Below are 23,736 nucleotides of genomic sequence, written 5' to 3' on the forward strand. Positions count from 1 at the left end.
AATTTAGTGTTAACTTCAAAAAAATTAATCTGCCAAGGGATGTTTGGAAATATTCTTGGAGTTCCTGATGTATTGATCAGTTATTTTGTACAATAAATTAGATCAGAATATGTGTTGTTTTGTATTGACTAGAAAGGTAATTTATATTGCACTAGTTAAAATACCGATAATGCTATTAACTTTAGTGAATAGAAATTCTTGTACATGTAGATAATCACTTTCATGTAATACGAAACTAGTTCCTTTATCACGAAAATTAATCACAGTGTACTGAATTTTTAAGAAATATATTCTTCTTAGATACTTTTATATTCAGATATTTGTTTATAATAACAGTCTTAGTATTATTAATGACTGATGCAGCTAACTCTGCCGAATTATATTTCTTATAAATTCTTATTTAGCTCAGTATATTTCTTTCCCTTGGAACGTTATTTGGCATAATACACAAAGCCGTTAAGAAACCGTTAAATTGTCGAGAACAGTAAATCCGGTAGAAACTGCAACGAACGTTAATCGTTGATTACAATACAGTTGCAGTGGTGGATTGGGACATTCTTGGGGATCTGAAATTACGACCGGCAATTGATGAAGCGGTTTACGAAGTGTGCTTTACGAGTCCATAAACAGAATCAGCCTTCGAACGAATGCAATTATGCATCAACGATCGTATGTGCTCCGTGCACAGATAACATTCTCGATACATTACCGAGATTGCCGTTTCTTCGTAACCGTGAATACGAGCTTCCACATTGTCACGGTTACCGATCGGAGTTGTTAACCCTTTTTCACGCGATAATGGTTCTTTTCACTTTAATTTCTGGAATTTCGATCACTAAACGATAATCCAGGTTCAATTTTCTTTCACTTTTCGTTCACAGTACTGATGTGGATTTGTGTCTTAAATAGTGCGATGGGTTTAAGTAAACCCTTGCAATCGAAAAACATTAACACCAATCACCACAATGTGTTGAAAATCTTCGAAACTAAGCTGAAACGATAGCACACGCAGACAACTGTCAACAAAAATTACCGAAATGTTCCTCTATTGTTATCCAAAAACTCGGGTAAAGGAGGTATCACGATTCAAATTTTCTTCAGTTATACGCATCGATACGCTATTTTCCACTTTCTCAACCCATTGTCGTCCAATTCACGAGCGGTTACCGTTTATCGATCGGCGGTGGGGCCCGTATCTCATACATGGATAAATTAATTAATCTTCGGTCCGCCGATGGACCTTGTGTATCTCCAAGGGACCCACCCCTTTGTTCGGGCGGTACAGTTCCCTTTGATACTTTTCAATCCTCTTCTCTCGTTTCTACCCGCGAGCTCTTTTCTTCTCTTTTCCCGTTTCGCCACATATCTACAGAAGATTTCTCGAGGGAGCCTCCTTGACTGCGGGATTGTTGGCGCCTCCGAGTAGTTCACCGGTACACACATACACACATATATATATATATATATACACACTCTGTCGAGAGGTATCTCGCCCAAGTTGGCAGTCGTTCAAGCGCAAGCGGCGCGCGGGAAGAGATCGGCTACTGAACCCGCTGCCCATTTCCGCGAACAATGAATTTCGCACTTATAATTGGATGTGTCGCTGTTACGGCGGGGAGAAAGGGCGAGGGGCGCTTCCTAATGGTAAGTGCACGAGAAGCGTACGGGAAGAGTAACCTACTTTTCCTTGGGAACGGGAGGAAATTGTAGCTGCCCCCCAACTAAAGCGCAATATCTATCGTCGGGCGACGTGCCGTTACTGCTTAATGTGTCGAACGTGTGTGCCCCGGCAAACACACTACCGAGTAGACAACCGGAAGGCTGTTAGCGTCCCCTGCGAAATTATCTGTGATCGGCAGTTAAGGCTGCGTTTTCTTTTTTCATTTTTTCTCTTTTGGTTTTGCAGACAAGTTGACTCTTTTTGCATTCTTTCATACTTCAGGCTCCCTTGCGTTTTCTCTGAAAGCAGTCGTTATAGGAGATTTGCAGGGTGATAAATATTTACGACCTTCTTAATTTCTTTTCGTTTTGCCTGTGAATATAAGTACTGTATAATACTCGAGAGTGTCGGGTTGTCGGAATTTCAATGAATTTTGATGATGCTCTGTAGGTTTTCTTTTGCTGTCTTCAGATACGTTGATGTAACTTTATGTGAGAGAATCGCATTGATGTTTCTAGTAAATGTTGTTTTGAGTGAAGGCTTGTTTTGAGATAAGGCTAATTTATTGTGAAATGAAAGCTTGTTCTAGAAGTCAGTGTGTAGTCTAACCTTCTTTCTTTTTAATCGTACAAAAGTGAATGTAGTAATATATTAGCACTTCGGAACTAATAGGAACATATTAAGCCTGACAAAAAATTCTATAACTGCTATGTCTATTATTTAATACTTGTCTAATAATAGAATTGTTTAATGGAAGAATTAAGAATACGAAAGGACGGTTTCAGGTACTCTAGAAACTCCTACTCGTATAATCTTATCTTATTCCATAATTCAACGTATTATCAAGATCCAATAAGTAACAGACAGAAACTTTTGTAACATACTTTATCCATCTCTCATTTCGGAGATAATAATTACAACTCAAAGGAACCAGTTTTAGCTACCTTTTTCTAACTTCTGTGGTACTTTTCTGCGTTCATGTATTAGTTTAACAGTTGCCAGAGATTGCGAAGTCGACTACCAAAAGAAGAATTATCGAAGCTATTCAATTCTGTAAATAATATCACAACTATCAAGTTGTTACGAACTAATAAGTAGTTTTATTTACCGAAAAATAGTGACATTCTAATATCGACAATAACAGGACTCTTATGGACAGTAGTGTACGAGGCCTTTTGTTTGAACCTAATATACGTGTATACTCCGTTAGAGATTATTCATTCGAAAAGTGTTACGAGTCGAATCGACCGTTACAGCGCGCATCATCCAGAACACTAGTGTATAAATAAAAACACTCGGCAGGATTTCTATGCCAGGGCAAGGGAATGATTGACGCGTCTGTTTGTCACTGTGCAGTCAAGTCTCTTCTCCATCGAGCATTCGTTTCCTTTCCTGCGCGTTTCACCGGAACCGCGTACTACGTCGCGCGGTCATCTCCATCCGAGCAATGTAGCGTGAATTTCCAAGCGTTCCCGCGGACTCCACACGCCGGAAGCTTCGTGCCGGAGGATCCTCGCATAATTCGTCGGCGTCGTTCTTCCTGAATATATCATTTCTCCGAAAAGGATAGGGTGGCATCGTTGTTTTTGTGCGGAAGTTTGGGGGTGGGGGGGGGGGGGGGAAAAATTTTCGCGAGGGGTCAACGCGAGATTTTCCTTCTGAAGTCACCTGGGCGTTAACCGCTCAACTCGCACAAAAGCGCTACTTCAGCTTCATTCATTGTGTCTAGTGGTGCTCGACGTCGTTTCGTTTCAAAACGGCGAATTTTTTTCACCCCGGTGCCCGTTGTTCCCGCCACTTTTCACGCAGTCATGCCGCGTAAGTGCTTCCTTCGCGAGGGATCTCGAAATCGCGAACTGTCCTCTCGAGAGTCTCGGTTCGATTCAATGACGGAGCATCTGCCGGGGGATGAGCGGAACGTGTGCATTGTAAAATGTGTGTTCGAACGATGAACACCTTTACCGATTGGTAATCTTGTTTGCGAACAAACGTTAAACACGTTAAGGGTATTGCGTTCGTTAGTTGTGTAACCATGGAACATTTTTATTCCATTTCGTTCTCGAGTAAATACACAGACATTTTGCTGTCTCATCGATGAATGTCGAATACGGTATTTACATTTCAGATTCTGTAGCTGACTATGTAAAAGGTACTTTCAGTTATTTTTATTGTCGATTGCAAATGTTAATCCTTTGTATGTTACTGGCGTATAAGCTTGCAACAGGCGGAAAAGTGGCTTTAATGTGACGTTCTGTTTACCATTCTCGTGATGATACTACAAGGATAAAGTTACTCAAGTATGATACACTGCTCAAAAGACTTAAGGGATGGCTAATGTGGGCAGTTCTATTGCACCCACCAAGCGAAAGGAACGAAGCAAGTGCTATAGGTTTGCTAAATTCATATCTTTTGTGTACAATATTAACACTATTGACACCTAGGTATACTTGTATAAAAAACTTTTCGGAGATTATGTTGTTCGTACTGACAAGAAGAGGGGGGGTTAATATATGATCCTCTGAGTGTCCTGAGCACTATACAGTAAATCCTCGATGAGTGTTCGAAAACTCCTCGGCATTTACAAGGAGAGATCCTTAGGTGTAACGCTGACATTTTAATTAGGTTTAGCACTGTGATAGGGCTTGGAATTCTGAAGCCAATAATATTTATTTCAGCCGCATGTGGCCATTACTTTATTAAATATTTAATGTTCACTGTCGAGGAGCCTTCGAACACTCATCGAGATTTTAATATATAGCTCATTTGACATACACTTTGAAAACCCTATCGCATCAAAGACCTCGCAAAGAAAACTGAAAGATTTCTACTTCTGTTCACTTTCCTATTCATTAAGAAAATCGGTCAACGTTAGTTAACGTGACTAATGAAAAGAAATGTATATATTTCATTAAAAAATAAATCATCGGTCCAGGTTTCTGGCCGCAGCGTGTGCTGTCACGAGCTCGGTCGAGTTTTCCAGCGCGAGCGATTAAAGCCGCTCGCCTCCTTTTCAAAGTGAACCCACGACGTACACCAAACGGTTTAAGTAGAGAATTTTCGCCAGTTTACCGAATTTTCCCGCGAAACTCTTTCGTGATTCAAGTTAATGGTTTTTTAGCCTCCCCACCCCTCGCAGACTAGCCCAATATCTCCGCTGAAATTTCAGCTGGCAACGAACTTTTAACTTTTTATCTCGTCGCGACGTGGCTGAAACTGAATTCAACTTTCCTCTCGGTGAGGCGTGCGGGCGTGCGCCGCGGACTAGATGTACCGACGTTGATATACGAAGTAACGCTCCCGGGTTTCTTTTCCCGGCCCGTGAACCTAACCCCGCCGAGTGTACACAGACGTTACATGAATGCTCGTTGCTTAAGAATACGTACAGGGGATTCAACGATGGGCTGCGCATACCTGTAAACTTCCGTGTAGGTGAATAAGGGCTTCGCGCACGGTTGCTAAAGCCCGGTCCGCGGAGCGATCCTCTCATTAAAGAACGGACCTCATTATACCGAGCCCCGTGCGCGCGCGCGCGCGCTCACGGTTGCACCGAGACCTTGCTACGATTATATTACATTATTGTAATTGATCGCGGCACATGTAACTGCGGCGTGATTCTTAAACAATAAACTCATTATCCGGGTAACAAGGAACAGCCGATACACAGCGCCGCTGGTAATAACCTATCTCTCATGAGGCTAGGGTCCCTGTTGCAGACCGAGAGACCCGGCCGGGTGGAACGATCCCTCCAACGACCGATCCGTGTTTGATCGATCGCTCGACCGGTCCCGACGGTCGTAAACCGTGCACCGTACCGGGCAACCTGCCCTCTTTTCACGCTTATCCTTTCTCTTTCTCTTGCTTTCTCTTTTACCGTATCGTATGTCTCTTTCTCTCTCTATTTCTGTTCGTCCCGGTCTCTTCTATCCCCGGGTACCACCACCCTACGATGCGGCTCAAACACTCCAGAACGAAGCGTACCACACACTGCTTCTCTCCGCTCGGAATTCATCCGATCTTCACCATTTGCTCGTAACAAATCGCCGGCGTTTCGAGAGCGGAGAACCTTGTTGAATGTGCCTCGGCGAGTTCCATGCTTCGTTGCGTTATTTGCACACTTCGAACATATTCGGGTTCCGGGTACCGAGCCCGAGGGGGATATCTTGTCGCGATATCGGATGATTAAAATCATCCCATTCTTTTCCCGTCTTTTGTCTGTCGCGACACGGGATTCAATTGTAATGACGGCGCGCGACGAGCCGGCGTTTTCCCTGATAATTAGGTAACCGAAGCCAGGCCTCGTTTGTTTATTTCAAGGATATCGATATTTTCTCGAAATTTGGTGTTTCTGTTGGAATGTTTTACCGTTTGTTTCGATTCGACATAATTTTGCCTCCCTTTTATTCGTTGATATGTACATATATCTATGAGTGATTCACTGTATGGAAACATTTTGTAAAGGTTCATATGGTTACTGATTTTACTCGGTGATAGTTCCTTAATAAAAATGGAATTTTATCACATTTATTCAGTGAACACCGAACATTATTAATCTTTTCTCTGTCAACTAAATTTCAAATCTTAGCCGCCATTTGAAATATTAGCTTGTCGCATAATTAATGTCAATTTTCAACTGCAGAATTCGAACGACTATAATTTATCTGAAACTGAAAGTATTTAATCGATGAAAGATCCATTTAAATCGACAGATTCTTAGTAACCAGTCACAAGTTTCTTGATCCACTGTTTAACGATCGTTACATACACAAAATGAAGCGCGTTGTAAAAAGATATTTTTTTAAGCTAATTTTTTTAACGAATAATCCTAAATAATTTTTTCTTCGCATAATAAGTTTAGATTTGAAAAGCCAAAACATGAGAATAATGTCATGTGTATGTATCTCTGTGTGCTATTGACTCCAGCGTCTCTCCGTTTACTTATGTACATCCGCGTGCCACAGAAATTTCGAGGAGTCGTGGATCTTTCGACGATCAAGGTTCCGCCTAGCCGGCGAAATGTAGCACATCCGTGGGTCTGCATGAAAATCGAGGCAATCATGCGGTAGAAGCCGGAACGCGAGGCTGGTCAGAACCACGGACGCCTAATCAGCCGATTGTACGGAGGAAATACCGTTCCCATGGAATGTTAATGCGATCTTCACCGACGATCCTTAGAAACCGCGGGTTCCACTTACAAGCCAAGGCCAACCGGAGCGCCAAGACAACCCATTTCGCCGCCGCACGCACATATTGTTACGCAATAACGCCGTTCTAGAGGCTTTCCTCGATTATCCCTGAGGAACAGCTCAGCAACAACCCTGGACGACGAGACTTCTTCCTCGTCCAAAGGGTCCTTCCAGTTTTAATGGAGACATTTCGCCTCCTACCGATCTCTTCCGCGTTTCAGCCGTGTACCACGATCCCTCTTCAACGCCACGAGATTATTGCACGTTAATATCCGTTCGTTTAAAAAAAAAAGTTCTAAAGTTTTGAGTAACACTCGACCACGAACGGTATCGTAGTTCCTTAAGGTCATTCAACACTTTTAGGTATGTACATACAATAGAGGCACGCTTCCTGGACCATCAATTTTGATAAATGACTGATTAAGATTAGATCCCGTGATTAGAAGCTGTATTCTGCAGCGTTTGGAGACTTTTACAGAATGTTCTGTTCGCGAACTTAACCGTAGACTCTACACTATGGGAATGCTGTGGGTATAGATTATCGTAGGTGATAACTTCCCAACCATAATTTCAATAGATGTCGGCTGGAAGGCTAGCGTTGGCGTTGGGTGCATGGTTTATCAATTAAGTTCCCGGATCATACGCTTTGAGGCCGCGCCACCGTATCATTACATCTCGAATATTTTTTTCTTTTAAATATCAAACCGTTCGTTACATTGTTGATAAGTCCAGCGTTAATAATACTTCTGTAGCCTGCCGTCGAAAGCGATGAAAGGGATCAGGAAGCAATCGTGCCCGTAAGGTAAGTTAAACAAAAATCGACGATATCCAGGAAGCGAAGATAGGGAATCGAAGATGTTCCAGGGATTTTTCAATCTGCGGCTGGATTCGTTTTCGCGGAGAGATCGAATCATTGCTCCTCTTTCCACCGTCCTTCCTCCTCCCCCGTTTCCCCGGACACGGACGCGTAGCTATGCCACTTTTGATACGGTTCCGCCTGGGCAAGGACCTCTCGACCCTGCGCCTCGGGTCGGAGCAGCCGCGCTCTCGAGGGTCGTCGTGAGGCGACCAGCTGGCAAAGACCTTTCGCTTTGGACTATTTCAAGGTGTGCACGTTGTGTTGCACGTTCAACCGTGCCCGATCGCCTCACGAATGCAGGTCTTGACGCGGCGTCGTCGTCGGCGTGATATCGCATAAACGTGCGTTCTCCAGCGGCTGGTCTCTATCGAAATCGGAAGAAGCCCACGGGGTCTGACATCGGGGCGCCCTTCCGCATACCTCAGGGGCGCCGATATTTCACGTGGCTAATGGATTGAAATACCTTTAAACCGTTGTGTCCCCTTCGTCTACCCTATCGTCCCACGTAATTACCGGGCGAAGCGGTGAAATAAGGCTTTTCCCGCGCGTTCAACCGTATCAAACGGCCCCGCCGCGGGCAGCACGCGTCTAATGGTCCGTTGTCGCAGCTCGTTTTCACCCCAACGCATTGTTACTTGTCACGATTATGACGCGGCTGTTTATTAATTAACCTTTATACGGCCGAGTACCTGCCGCGTGCTGGTTATCCGGTAACTTTATAACGGTTCGCGGGCCAGCGTTGTTTGTAACGTTGGGCGGTGTGATTCATAAATTTGTTCGGGTACAGAGGAGGATGGCGTAGGTGTAGTCGTTTGGTTGGATTTCGTGCTGGCGTTATGGTTTGTATTAGAGTTCGGTGTAGGCGAGAACTATGAAAATAGAGATGAGTATTTTAGAAAGAAACTTTGTTGGTTTGTTTAATTCTCGTGCACTGTTCGGGTCCATTTCACACGAGATCGATGTTTGATTTTCAATTTTATATTTCATTGTCGAAGTTTGTCAGTTATTTTTTTACCGATAGCTTACATACATATGTTATCATAGACGAGTGTATTTTTTATATTCGATTTTAGTTCTGGGAATTCTCAATTTAGTTCAGAGAATAGTTATCTAATAATTTATGGAAAAATGCGAGAGGTTTCTATTTTTCTATAATTAATGGAACTAGTTGGTAACTCTTTACGAATAGTATTCGTTAACCAACTGACATTATCTAGATGAAAAATGTCAGGTTCACCAAAAGGTAATCCAATCTTTTTGAATGAAACAATAAAATAAAATCAAATTCAGTATGTCTTTCCGAAATATTTTTCGACGCGGATTTACTCAGGCGGTTCCATACACGGTGGTATATATGTGTATCTTTTCTATTTAGCTTTTATTCGATTCCGTTTAGCTTTGAATATTTGAAGACTTTAAAAATTTCACCGATCGACAAAGGGAATCGTAGATGCGAACGTTTTACCTTTTTACGCGTGCGTTAAAGTGGACCGATAGCGTGTAATTGAAACGGCCGAGCTATCCTCTATACTCTTCCTATTCGTTCCTTTCTTGTTTGTATTTTTCATAGTCTGGTGTTCCTAGTCGTCTTTAAAAACACTTCATCCACCACCTGCCGGAAATGTTTGCGGAAAGCACCACGTCACTTCGTGTCTTCGCTCCGTGGGTGTACCGAGATGACTGGATGAATGAACCAACGAAGCACAAAAGTGGAGAGATACGCAAGTTGGAACGGCAATTATGCTTCCAAACAGTTCAATGGAACCTTTACAGAGGCTGGATAACAAACGTCACATATGGGAATTCTATTAAGAGATCATTGACATAACCTTGCAACAAAGAATGTCTATTCGAAAACGTAGTAACAAAGAACAGAACTGAGTAATTCTTCAGAACAAACAAAATCGTTATTAAAATCGTTGAAATAAAAGTTTGTAACTTAGTTGACGTTTATACCTACTTTCCATTGATTTCCGTTCCTCTATGTGACGTGCCTACCGGAAACAGCGCTAAAGATAGTCATTAAGCTCCAGAGCTCATGTTGAACAGAGCCGATTCAAAGTACGTATGTATAATATCGTTTAAAGTATTACTGCCTCGCTATTTTGATGTTAGTCCCAGCCACTTCTGAACAACCGTAATGACAACGTGTTCGTACACTTTATATCGTTTGATTACGCGTTGTAACCCATCACTGACAATGAAACGAGCAAACTACAACCCTGACAAGTTTCGAGCCGTGTACTTAACGCGATACGCGAAGTACGGATGCATTTGCATGAACGCATCGAAAATTCCTGGTAGACGGCAGCCAATGACCTCGATCACGAATTAAGAATGAACATTCATGGATCGACATGGTCTCGGTGTACAAAAACGATTTCCTGGCCCACTGTTTGATCCACGACGGAATTTCGACGGTGACGGTGAATCAGCGCAGTATTCGTCAACCTTTCCCATACTTTCCACACTTTTTATAACCGGGTTTCCGCGCAGTGACGCGGACATAATTGGCCTGACGACGATTTAAAACGTGCCTGCCTGCCGCGGCGCCTCGAACCGGACGTGGACCGACAATGACGGGAAAATATCGCTGGGCGGGCACAGAGTCAGGGGAATGGAAAACGTATGAAAAATATTTAAATGGAATCGATGCGGTGTGTTCGATACAGGGGGCTTGAGGGGATGAAAGAAACTGGTTGAATAGTCGTCTCCTAAAACGCCAAACATACGAGGAATCAAGGTGGCCCAGAGCTATTTCTCTGCAACTTTTCCAGAAGGATAGCTCGTTCCCTTTGGTGTTCCAGCTCGCATGAAACGTCGGAGACGGCCGCTTCATGACCGAGAAACACTCGAGAGTCTATAGGAGCGTGATGTAACGTCCTCTCTCGATCGAAGAATCCAATAACTGGAAAACGCACCGAACCGTGTAGAGCTGCCTTCGATTCTCGAAGACTTACTCGAGGGAGACGCCGTCGACGACGACTACGGGAGAACCGTCTTCCGTGCTCCGTATGTCGACCCGCGACGAATCTCGGGGACGATACTCGCATCTTTCCCTTCGACGGATATCGTGTCCCGCGACCAGGAAGAAAGAGGAATCAAGTTCCCGGAAAACGACTTGTTCCCCGTGAATAGGATTTCGGTATGCAACGGACGAAAAATAACTGTACGGATCTACTCACCGGCACAGGAAGTCCCTTTCGCCTAAACAGAGCTCCAGACAGTGCTGCCGCGAAGAGGCGGTCATCGTTCGGCGCGTGTGGCCCTGCAACCGATGTCCCTGGACCCTGTCGATGCACCAGGCACGCTCGCATGGCTTCACGGCCAGGCAGCTCTTCTGGGCGTAGATCGTGAACACTGGGAATTGGGATTGCGATAGAGCACCTGTAGCAGAAAACGTTAATGACGAATTAATGTATGTACGTTGAAGTCTTGCGTGAATGGACGACGATGTCATAGACATTGAGGGTAGGTACTTTCTCGAGCTAGCAAATACAATGCTCAGAGTAATTAGGGGTTCGTGTATTGCAGTCGCTCTGCTTGTCAGTACGACGTATAAATCTCTGGAAAGTTTTTATAAAAATATAACTAGGTTCTGATAGTATTAGTATTGTACGAAAGAGACATGTAATTGTTTTGTTTCTTTCGCTTTGTGGGTGCAACTGGATCGCCTACATTTGCGATCCTCTAATTTTCTCGAAAATAATTCATTAGTACAGAAACTTATTATAGGTACATGGGACCTAATGGATTTATCACATGTACGGTTCATCTCGATCATTTTTATTTAGAATTAATATGAACAGATCGTTTTAAACTAAATGGATAATTTAACCTGAAAACTCTTTAAAAGTAGATACAGTCGCGATGGAACGAAAGACCGTCAAGAGAAATATAATTCGAAATGTAAACTTCATCTAACACTTCGACGAACACAATCGACTACTTTTATATTCTGGTTCATTCTTCATGTAGGACGGCAAGTCACTCCGCTCGAAAATTACTTCGTCAAGGGTTAGGAATTTCCACGATACGGTATCAAACCCGACCCTCGCCCTAATTCAATGAACCAATGTTGAATTGACGCTGATCAATGCTTACTATTCTCCCGGCGAACGAAAGTGTCTCGAGCGCGGCTGCTCGTTATTCTTACCCTGTCGATCCACGGGGGCTGAGAGGAGCCCGCTAAGTGGCGGAATAATTTCCCCGCCCTAATGTCGTTGCCGCGTCATCTCCCTTTGCGAAAATCATAATTAATCTCGGCAGAGTTACGGTCGTTTCGAAGGGACGATGAGGGGGGTGGGGCGGAGCAAGGCTTGCGATCGTGATCCTCTGAAAAGTTTTTCGACGTAAGACATAGGGGACGAACGAGTAACGAGGGCTCGTCAAATGACGGAATCCACCAGGAGGCGTTAAAGATATTCAATTACCCCCTACCGGAGCCCTGGAACCTTTCGCGGGCTAATGTCTGTAACTAATTTTAATGATTGGAGGCTGGCGACCGCAGCCGCGACCGCAACGCAAATGGACGTCTCTTCCTTTTGCGGCTTCGACGCGATCCGCGATGTGGTATCTTTCGCGGAACGCCAGACAGTAGGAAGATGTTCCTCGTTACGGGCTGAGGGGTAAGCGCATTACAGTAATCAGTGGCTACTTCCGGGGATCTACATGTAGAAGACAGGTACCACTTACTCGTTATAATGTTACCGCATTACGAGATAATAGAGCATCGTCGGATCGTAAGCACTTTGCAGGTACGGGATAGAGTTTTATCGGAAGGCTGGGCAGCTTCCTCTGATTCTAGTATTGTCCCAGACGATACTAGTGAACTTCATTGTCATGTTCCTTTGCTCGACAATCATGTTCACTGTGCCTTGTATATACATATAGGGGAAAGTGCTTGGACAATATCTAACCCAATAGGGATCACCTCAAATTGAGTTTGACGGTGTGGAGCTTTTTTTCCAAGAGATAACGACTTTTCGGATTGGTAGTTCTAGCCTCGTTTTGTGTCTACCATTTGACGAAGATTTAGGAGGCAAGGCTCATCGAAAGGGAGTTCTTGCTCCCTAGAGTACTGACGAAAGGACCCTTGAACATTTTTGGTGATTTAGAGAGATGTTGAACGACGTATTGATGTGACAACCACTAATGAAACATAGGGCATTGTTTAGTCTTAGCTATGAATTGGTAATATTTTCTTGATAAAAGTAAAACTACGACATTGTGTTAATACCTTTCCATAATAACATTATGATACATCTTGCAGTCATCAAATTATATGCTATTAACAACTAAATGAATTAGGATCTCAGAATAAACGTAAGATATCCAAATGTATGATTACGTGATTACCGTCTAAACAAGTAATTCTTAATAATCATGCATTTGATGGTACATTTGTCCTAATCGCAATCACATTTCATGAAAATATCGTGTACTATACAATTTTTACAACGAAGCGTGTATTTAATAGGACAAAGAACTTTTTCGTCGAATAAGGTTTAAATAGGAAACGAGAAGTTTCCGTTCTCAGTTTTTAACTATACGAGAAAATTACAGTAACAGATCTCTTGCACGCGAGGAAGAGGAAACCCTCGAGAAGTTAAAGGACAGGATCGTCTAAATTATACCTTCGTTCGTGATCCTTCTCGCGTCAGAGACTCATCTGTGATCTGTGACAGGGGGCCAATTAGAAACACGTAAAATTGTTATTACGTTTGCCATGAAATATAATTCATTGATTATCAAGCGGGACCGAGTAATGCGAAAGTGATCCCGACGAGCAATTACGGGACCAATCGATTCTGTAATTCCACGTAGGAGAACGTATCAGTTATGTGTATATCCGTACGGCGGAAGGAAGCGTGATACATAGGCCGTCGTATCGACCGCTGTTATCATTCCGTGTTTTTTACCGTTCGTTTAACAAGCTCTCTTCTGCGTCGCTCGTTCCGCCCGTGAAAAATATCGTTCCCGCACACAGAACATCGCGTGCTGCTGTTGGAATACATATCTGACCGACCGAATGCGTGACAAATTTCTGAAGAGAAATTCCTCTCGGTCCCATTGACGTAGCAATTTCCACGCGAAACTGACTTTCTAGTTAGCGCTTCATTGGCAGATTCGTGCAAAAAAAAGCTTGACTTACTACGAAATGCTTTTAGAAAAATATCGTTCTTCTATTTGAAATTTTTCGAATATACTTTCTGAAGACTTCGATGTACTTTAAATTATATTCTGATTTCCGTGAACTTTATTAGGTTAGTCCTCACGAAGCGTCAGTTTTGTTGCACTATAATTATGAGTTTCTAGTTATAGTTTCGACAAGAAATCGAGATTGCTTAGAATAAATGTTAACTAGACTGCGAATATTTATGCAAATTCAGAATTTTATGGATTCATTTATCGAACTGAAATTAGGGTAGACATCCATTTCCTTTATTAAAAGTGTTAATAGATCCGAAATAGAGTAAAATTTATAGTAATCTGTACTAAAATTGTTACTACATTGTGTTTCGCACAAGATTAGGCACAATTTTATTCGAATAGTGAAAGACTGCACAGGTATGTAAGATCGTCATCTTGACTTTCAAACAATTAAGATTAAATAATTATTTTCCAAGTGTCTACTCGTGCTATACCTCATCCAACGAGTCAGTCAAATAGCCGAAACATTCGCGTTCTAAGCCCAACTATTCTCTAGCAACTGTCTCTGTTCCTGTCCCACCTGAATGGCCATCAACTCCCTTTGTCCATAGTAACTGACGTGACTCGTTGGAGTAGGTATAGAAGTATTCTTTTATGATAAACATAAAAATGTCCACGTTCAATCGCTTAAAACTACGAAGGACATTTCCATCTATTATTCCTTATTCGAAACTCTTTATCCACGCAATGAACTAGCCCATCTTCGTTTAACATTTGAGAAAGACGAATAACATCCGCAGTGAAGAGGATTAATTTCAAACAATCTCCAGACACCCGAGAAATTGCGCCCGCTTATCAATGAAAGACCGTGTGTACCGATTGTCGAACGTGCCCGAGATAAACCAGTGAATCGAACCCGAAACTGTCAATCCATGGGAAAGCACGTTATCCTGGCACGGTTCCAGCTCACCCATCCTCCACGGTTCCTTTCTGTTTTCATTTCTCGAACGGCTGCATGTAGATCGCCGGCGAAGATCCGCGCGCGCGCACGCCCGTAAATCTTTTATTTTCGGCTCGGTATGCAGTACGTATATGACGTTAACGTGGTGGGCCACGGAAAGTCGGTTGCAGGGAGGGGATATATCCCTCGTAAACCGGACGTCTCCACATTTCGCAAGTAGGTAGTACCGGTCTCATTTTCCATCAACGAGTCGACGCCTTATCGTTCCCGGGGCGGTTTCCAGGTCGCAAAAATCTTCCTTCCCTACCCCCTTGGGCCCCGGACGTGCGCCTTTGTACTTAAGAGAAACGAAACAGCTTTGTATCGCCATAAATCTGACGAGAGATTTATCAGCCGCCCTGTGTGTATCGTTTCAACGGGGCACCCACGGTACATCATTTCATAGTAAAACACACGGGGGATTCGCCTCCCTCCCGCCCTCCCCACCGTTTGCGCGTCGACGACTATCGAGGAAGTACGGAAAGGGAACCACCAGCACCGGTTCCACTGTGTGTACGGTTGTCACGACGTCGAGGGAAAATGTGGAACGACCTAGGGCGCATCTGCAACGGCGGCGGCGGTATTACGGGGACGGGGACCGCACAAAATGATGCAAGTGAACCGCGCGCGCCTGTGTGTACCCGGTATGTACCGGCGGAACAGTTCGATTTCTGATATACGAGGCACATTTAGATACGATTCAGCCTCAAGTGGCATTGGCAACGTACCACCGCTAGCTGTCCCAGCGACTCCTTCGTCGCGGTGAACTTGATGTATAATCTCGGTTTTCTTTATCTCCCTCCCCCTCCCCCACACCCTTCCCTTCATCTTCTCCACAGGTTCGTTCCCTTTTCCTTGCTTTTTCTGCGATCCGCCGCGCTCTTATTTCTCTCTGTCTTCTTCTTCGTTGCTCTGACTTCCTTCCCCCGAACAAAGGCAATGAAATTCCATCCATGCGCGGACTTTCCGCGCTCGGTCCCGAGATTCTTATACAAGGTGGTCCGATAGAAGTTGCCCATTGTCTTTTAGCGGCTCGAGGAGTATCGTTGTGTCGATGGTCGAAATGATAGGAATGATATTATTAATGGTGTTCTCGGGTATACGTGAGAAATGTGAAAAGTTTCTATTGTTGAGCGGAGTTTTTTTGAGTATTTCTAATTTTCGGTATATTTTGTTTGCTTTACTTTGACGCCATGTACGAGAGCCTTCATGGTAACGTCTGAGGAATATAAACGTAAACGATTATCGTTAGGTTTCAATTTTCGGTAGCCACGTTCCAGGAACGAATGTCTGTTTTATACATATAATCCGTATCTTGAAATAATGTTGTATAGTTTACGAATGAATTTGCTTCGATGGTATAAAAACCACTTTCGGTTTTTTTTTAACGGGACAAATCTGTGATTATCGTCACGATCAGTTTTCGAAATCGTTCGAGGTCGAATGAATTAAAGAGGCAGGTAGCAAATTGTTGGAGCAATTTAAATAGTCAGGTGGTATGTTAAGATAGGCAGATGTTACGACATTGGCGTGAAGATTGCTTAATTTTATAAACGGTGAACTTTTTTAAGTCATATTCCACACAACTCCTCGCTAGGAACTCGATTCAAGGACCCCAATTTCGGAACTCTAAATAACTGCCCAAACGTCATTATTATGTGGTAAAATTACAGAGCTGTTAACTGTATTTGGTCTCCAATCTTCCTGAATTATACGTCACGCAACTTACGAGATGTTATCCTAAAAGACCTATAATTTCAAAATGTCAGACGTTAAGGAATGAAATATTGTGTAGTCAAATTTATTACTGTAATGACAACGTTAAATTACTTCCTACATTATTCATATTATATTAACAACACTATTTCGATCCTTTAGAAACAGGATTTTATACAGCTGTCACACTTGAGATTAAAGAAATTTGCATACAAATGTCAAGTCATGTCATACTTAACACAGCTTGTTTTATTCTAAACGAGCAAAGAAACAATTTGTTAAACATAAAGGAATTGTCAATGCATAAATACTAATTTCTTTGCATCTAATATTACCTGTGAAATAACCTTAACACTTACACCGTATGTAAAATTAAAACTAAGCACAACTTTCGACGAATAACATAAACCTAACATTTAACTCGATAACTTCTCCTGTAACAATTTAAGGAATATCGTGATTCAAACATTCTGTTTGACCACTTTTCCATAACAATTTCAACATTTTCACTTCTGCTAAAACGATCCTTCGAATATCCAACGTCTCATGAATAAACAAATTTTGTCCCGTCCACGCCACTTTAAACAACAGCCCATCATCGGCCACGGTGTACAACCATCGCGAGCACAAATACATTTCTATGTTTGTTCCCGAGCGTATAATTGCAGCCGGTCGTTAGAAAAGCTTAACGTGCCGTGTAAAGTCACAGTTTTTCGAGTGGCCGCGACCGGACGTCCCGTAATTGTGCTCTTTTTCACTACTTTCAGCCATCCTCCCAAGGAGGGAGTAAAGAAGCGACAAATATGACGTTCCAACGTTTGTTTACCACTTCACTGGCCCGATCGAACGCCGAATGAACAATTGACCCCGTGGTTGTGTCCCACGATCGATATAAACTGACTTTATCCTCTTTTCTTCCGACGTCGCAGAATTATTGGACTGAAACGATGGCAGGAGAGGGGTGGGGGTACATCGTGATTTCAGTTTCGTTTCGTCCCGACATCGATACCTGGCCGTCGATTATTTTTATTTCGATATCCTGCGGTAGGTAAACCACGTAGCTCAGCGAAAATTCACCCCAGCATCCGTCAGTAATTAAACACTTAATCGGCAAAACGAAATCGCTTTTCATTCATCGTGCTGCGTTCCCCCGCCGTTTCTTTCTTTATTCCTTTCATTGTTTAGATCCCCGTTCGTAACAACGATCTGTCCATTGAACTGATATTATAGGCGAGGGAAGTTTAGCATGTATACGAAGCCCCCTGAATAAGAAAAGTTTCTCTGTTGAACCGGCGCCAACATTTTCAATCGTCCTCCTCACACACGACGGCAGCCTTCTCCTACTCTTTTTCTTATGCCTTCTTGTCTGCTCGGCAGACAGTGATGCAATTCGAGGAATTGAATGCATTCGTACTTTTAACATCCCTCTCCCTCGGCTGTCGCAGTCGTGTCACCCTCTCGTCACGAACACTTCCCCCCCCCCTCTTTTCCTTTACCCCGTTTCCTCGTTTTTTTTTCTTCTTCTTTTTCGTTCGGTTACGCCGCTCGCAACCTGCTCGAATTCACAGCCGCGCGGGCGCCACGTCTTCGAAATTTTACTTTCAAAAATGCCGCGACACTCGTCCCCATCCTGTCGCATTCTGTATTCCGTTGAATTATTTGGGCCCGTCCGGCGACGCTTCTTGCTGAACATTTTGGAGGGAAAAATACGAAATTTGTTCTTCCTCTTAAATACTTGAATTCTTTTCGTCTTTTCGATACGTTCGTAAAAATAGAAATTGTAATAGAGTATTTTGACATTCTTAAAGATTCTGATATTTCCTTGACGAAACACCATTGTTTTCTTGTGTGTCAAATTTACGGTAAATAATTATATGTGATGCTCTTTTGGAGCAACTAACATTCGCAAAACATGACGTTTTATGTATGAAAGGGTAATGGTAACGTTTTCATTTCGAAAGATAGGGTGATGGGGTTTTTGTAAAGGTCACCAGCCCTTCTTTAACAGAGATTGATGCTTCGTAATCTCTACCTTAAGGGCAACGGACGGCTGTACGAGAACGACCGTAACGGTTCTAGAATTAACAGACTCGTTTCCTTTAATTAGGATCCTTTAGGGCGACCCTGCGATGCATACCTGGTCGCTCAAGGAAGCGGGTACAATGAGAATGTACAAAGCGCCCTAAAAATCTAAATAACGTATTCATTGATCCTTTCCTTACCCTTATCCGCTATTGTAAACGTTGCTCTGAATAATCGAAAGAAACATTGGACTATAAACTACAATTAAAAATGTGCTCCAGTGAAATATTTTTACATTTTTATACCCGACAAGTTTTCTACTTCAGATAATATTTATAAAAATAGACAGTATTTTAGTACTACCCATTTTTCGTAATTATTGCTTAAAAATGAATCCTGAAAAAGTACTAAGAAATCAAGTATAAAACAAGTAATAGCGTACTGTTTTCAGGATATGCTGTAAGTAGAAAAGGGGAGTAATGGACAGACAAGCCCTAAACATCATACTTCGATAGCTCTCGTATGCAACGAACATTCATTTCGATTTCCAATAAACGAACCTTTACAGGGATAAACCTCATCCTTCATTTTCCAATTACTACAGCCCGCTGAACTACTGATTTTCTCACAACCATAAACGCACATCTAGAGTCCCCTAAACAAAGAACCGCGAGAAACGACAATGTCATTACGAACCAGCGACACTTAAGCCCCCGAAAATGAAATAAACACATTTCCGCCTCGCATCGAGCCGCGACGACCATAACGAAGTTACAGAGCACATACACATACGTAAATATACATACCAGCAACTGTCGTGCAGCAAACTGTGGCGCAATAACAGCCGCCTTCCGCGTCCATCTTGCCAGCGACGCGAAAATGTGCATTTCGTTAGTGTATAATTGTCGTAAATGTGTAACCGCGAGGCGCTGGAGGCGTCTCCACCGAGTGGTGCACGAGGCTTGCTTGTCACTTTTTCAAGCCCCCGCGCTGCGGCGCAATGTCGTCGTCAGAACGAATACATTCCCCGTGCGCGGCGTGTATCTCTGATGGTATGTTTCTAATTTGCGTGCAAGCACCGTGCACCCCATCAGGCGCAGCGGCAAGAATTTAATACACGAGACCACGCCTAGGCGGAAGCCTAGGGGGAGAAGCGCGTCGTCGTTCTGTGGAAACGCAGCGGCGGCGATTCATGCACGCCACTAGACGAGGTGAGGCGGACCTAGAGTCACGAGCATGCGACGGACGACCATATCTCTCCGTGCACCAGCGAACAAAGAAGCACACACACACAGAGAGACCAATAATGTTAATTACTTTCGATGGTTCTCCGGAAACTGTTCACACTCGATGCATACAGTTACTACCCCACGTCAATTGGTCATACTGGGGTAGTTTTATGAGCTGTTTCCGGCGATGTTTTTGCCCGTTTCGGACGGGCAACGAGCGAAACTGACAGGCCTAGTTAGCGAATAGCGGTTTCACGGATTAGTTTTCGATGGATGGGATATCGGGACCGTTGGAATTTTTTTGAATTTTACTGGAATTAATGGAGATACGCGTGCCTACCGGAAATGCAGTTTGTGTATCTAATGTAAACGGACTATTGCGATGTGTGGAATCGTTTTAATCTGTTTCTTATATCTGGACATCAGAGTCGAGAGTGTATTAAGTCCACTTTTAAAAAAATTATATTTTACATGTTTCCTGTGTCAAATATATCACTCTCTCCAATGGTAAAAATTATTTTGTTCTAAATCGTCTAGTTTTTAATATATGTAGATAGGAGTCCAAACATGATATGAAGTTTATAAATTTAAAACCGTAAACTTATTCAGAATTTGTGGATATCGAAGTAAATAATCTGTATCAACATATGATACAGATCAATGTATATTTAGTTATAGAAATTAATCGAATATTTCTACCTTCAAATTCAGAATAAAAATGTTCACTCGTATACGTATTAACACATACTTCGGTCCGTCTATCTTATTACAAAATCTTCCCCTTCACACCTCGTTAAGGATATTCCATCCCGGTAGAGCCCTGTCTGATTAATTCTGTAAACTATTCAATATTTGCATACACGTACAATAACTTCGCATCAAGAGTTTAATGATGTGTTAGCAAAGGAATATCCCTCTTGTATTCCTGTCTGTGTAGCGATCTAACGTCAAGGCACTTTAACACGCTTTATCGAGCACGATTGGCCGCTTCTGTGGCTGCGAGATGAGATAGATAGTCGTGTACTCGAGTGTGACGAAGCCAATGGCTACTGATTATTTCTTCACGACCGTCGGTAACCCCTGAACTCACAATGATTATGCAACTTCAGCGTCCAACCGATTCGGAAGCCCACGCGTTCCACCGTAGACGATGACTAAACGACTTTGCGAGTACCCTCTACAAGTTTCGCACAGCAGACGAGGTCTGCTCGACGGACATTTCTTTTTTATTCCATTTTTTTGTATTTCGAACACCCAAATATACAGTAAATTTGTCCAAGACCTTCTTAAATATTTTTTTAACTTTGCAAATACCTATTTTTTATTCGGAATATTATATCCATTTAAACATTTCTGACATTCATATTAAACTTTTAATATTAATATGAAGCTGTTAAAGGCTCACACAACAGTCGTGAATAATACATGTGCTGTTTACGCCTGATTTCCTTCGGACTAATTTATTCTTTTTGTTATTTAGATATCAGAGCAAGCATGGTTCAGTATTCTTAAATATTAATCAGTAGAAGATCAGCTACTAACTGAAATTCTATAAAGGTTGAAATGTAAAATCCTAAATATCTCTAAATACGAAAAATTGAACCGAAGCATATAATAATATCATCTCCTATCTATTTTCTACACAAATCAATTTCTTTAAATCGTATCTCATCCTATTGTCCAAATTCCTAAATATACACAGAATCCACATGAATTTTGACACTGGTGAGCTTCTGAATCAACAATGTTTGCGAGTAACACATCGATATTACACCAAAGTTCCAACCGCTACTCAGTTACAGACATTTCCTGATCGACTCTAATGATCTATCAACTCCCTCGATTTCATCGATCAATCGATCTGTCGACAAACACCACAAAAATATCCTCATCCAGTCATTCAATATCTCACGCAACCACATCCACAATTCCCAACCTCCATTCCACCAGAAAATCAGAAACTCCGTTTCCTCTAGTCGTCTCCTCGTACCGAGGATCTCGGATCGCGAAGAATAATAAAAACCACCATCGAGTTCGCGTGGCACGAAGGCGTCGTCCCCGGCGATTCCCCTCCATCGCTCGGTTATCTGCGACTATTAGCGCTCGACCCTATGCAAATTCAGCGGCAGGCTGTAGCGGTGCTGTACGAGCGAAACCCATAAATTCCGGCGGACACGAATGATCTCGCCTTCTCTCCCGGTTGTGGTATTCGTGGCCGGTCGTTTGACGACACCGTGAACGTATACCACCGCGATGTAAGCGTACACGGAAGGTATTCGCTTACGTACGCCTTACTTACCTCGATCCCGCGGCCACGGACACCGGGGCAATACACACAGGCCTATACCGGGGCACAACATATACATATATATATATATGTATACACACGCAAACGATCTCGAGAGACGCGTGTCTCGTTGGGCCCGAGGCGCGGGCGCCCGTATCACGGCCTACGAGGCGCTTTAACGCTTCAGTTCCGAGCCACCGAGCAGACCACCTGCCACCTAGCGAACGTGGTACACACAGAGCTGTACCCAGGCCGCTGGGTATTTAGTATTCGAAAGGCATCGGGCCCACAGTTCTTCCCACGGCTATTTGGAATCCACTGTGTGTACAGCGGTATATGTACTCTTTCGGTATTCAGTGACCGAACGACGCGACGTCTCGACACGCAATTCACCGTCGTCCGGCGAACCGGGAAAGGGCTCGACGCGTAACCCGCCGAGTCAGACCGTGTGGGGCCCTTTGACGTGCCGAGGGTGTCGAGAGTCGATTGCCCGCGACCGTTTTCGCGTGTAAACAGAGTCTTAACCGTTATTCTTCGGGTGATTTTCCTGTCGTCTTTGCGTACCTGTTCGGGACATTTCTTTTTTGGCTTTGGAATGGAAGCGAACGTGACTGTGTTATTAACCTGTAGAGGATGGATAGCCCTGTTTTAGGCTCCAGAGGGGTCGCTTGGTTTTCGTAATAAAACACTATAATACATCTGTAAAAGATCTAACTTGAAAATATAACAATTCATGGAAAAAACCTGTCCGTTCTTTAAAACTTAAGCTGGTTAGCGTATTGGTAATTTGTACCTGAGAACTTTGAGTTGGAGGGACTGGTAGAATTAGCTACTCGGTCTGATGGTTGGTTGCTTTTTTTTTTACTTGAAATCGTATTTATAGTTTCGTGAACTAGAAGATATTCTGTATTTATTGCAAATGAAATATCTGCAATACTATAATATGACAATTTGATCTGATAATTTTCACGGAAAAATAAAAATAAAAATGCATAGATCATGTTTAATCCTCGAACTGCCAACCAAAAGCAGACAAATTCGGATCGCTTTTGGTAAATATTGAATATTTGAATACTAAATATCCTCTAGTAACGCTTATATCATTGAACCAGAAACATGGGTCAAAAGTGACCCGGCTGGACTGGGCGAGGATTAATAATTCTTTCGAGAAGAAAACTTTGTGACAAGCGAAGATAAGTAGTCACCTTCTTTTTAAATCATTGCAACCACAAGACTATATTAATAACTGTTATAAGTTATCCTCTAGAGATGTAAATAAACATTTATTAAAATAACAAAATACGAGTGAAAGTTAATAAGATATATGGAAATATATTGTCATCCAATGCCTACAGTAATTTATACGATCTTATTCAAATGAAATTTTTCAAATTGCTCATCCACATTTTGCAGTAGCTGTAGTCAGTATGTGATCAGACATCTGCACTAGAAATGTTGAATCAATTACATTTCATCATAGGTAACGGTTTGTTCTTTGCATTTCAACGTCAATTTCAGGCATAATATTAAATTCTTAAAGAACTGATCTTTGTATTCATGGAAGAGAACAAAAACTACTGAATTAAATATACCGTAACTATGATAAAAGTAATTAACACTCGGCGTG

The 23,736-nt window shown here is 42.7% G+C and overlaps 1 protein-coding gene across 1 annotated transcript in view; it reads right to left on the reverse strand.

Moving 5' to 3' along the window:
• Positions 1–23,736, reverse strand: part of LOC107187569 — an 89,453-nt gene that overhangs the window by 51,655 nt on the left and 14,062 nt on the right. The window contains 1 exon segment of the mRNA XM_015575694.1: positions 10,888–11,089. Within this exon segment, the coding sequence (XP_015431180.1) occupies positions 10,888–11,089 (202 nt within the window).

This window comes from Dufourea novaeangliae, unplaced genomic scaffold (assembly GCF_001272555.1).
Source record: "Dufourea novaeangliae isolate 0120121106 unplaced genomic scaffold, ASM127255v1 scaffold89, whole genome shotgun sequence".
Taxonomy (NCBI): domain Eukaryota; kingdom Metazoa; phylum Arthropoda; class Insecta; order Hymenoptera; family Halictidae; genus Dufourea; species Dufourea novaeangliae.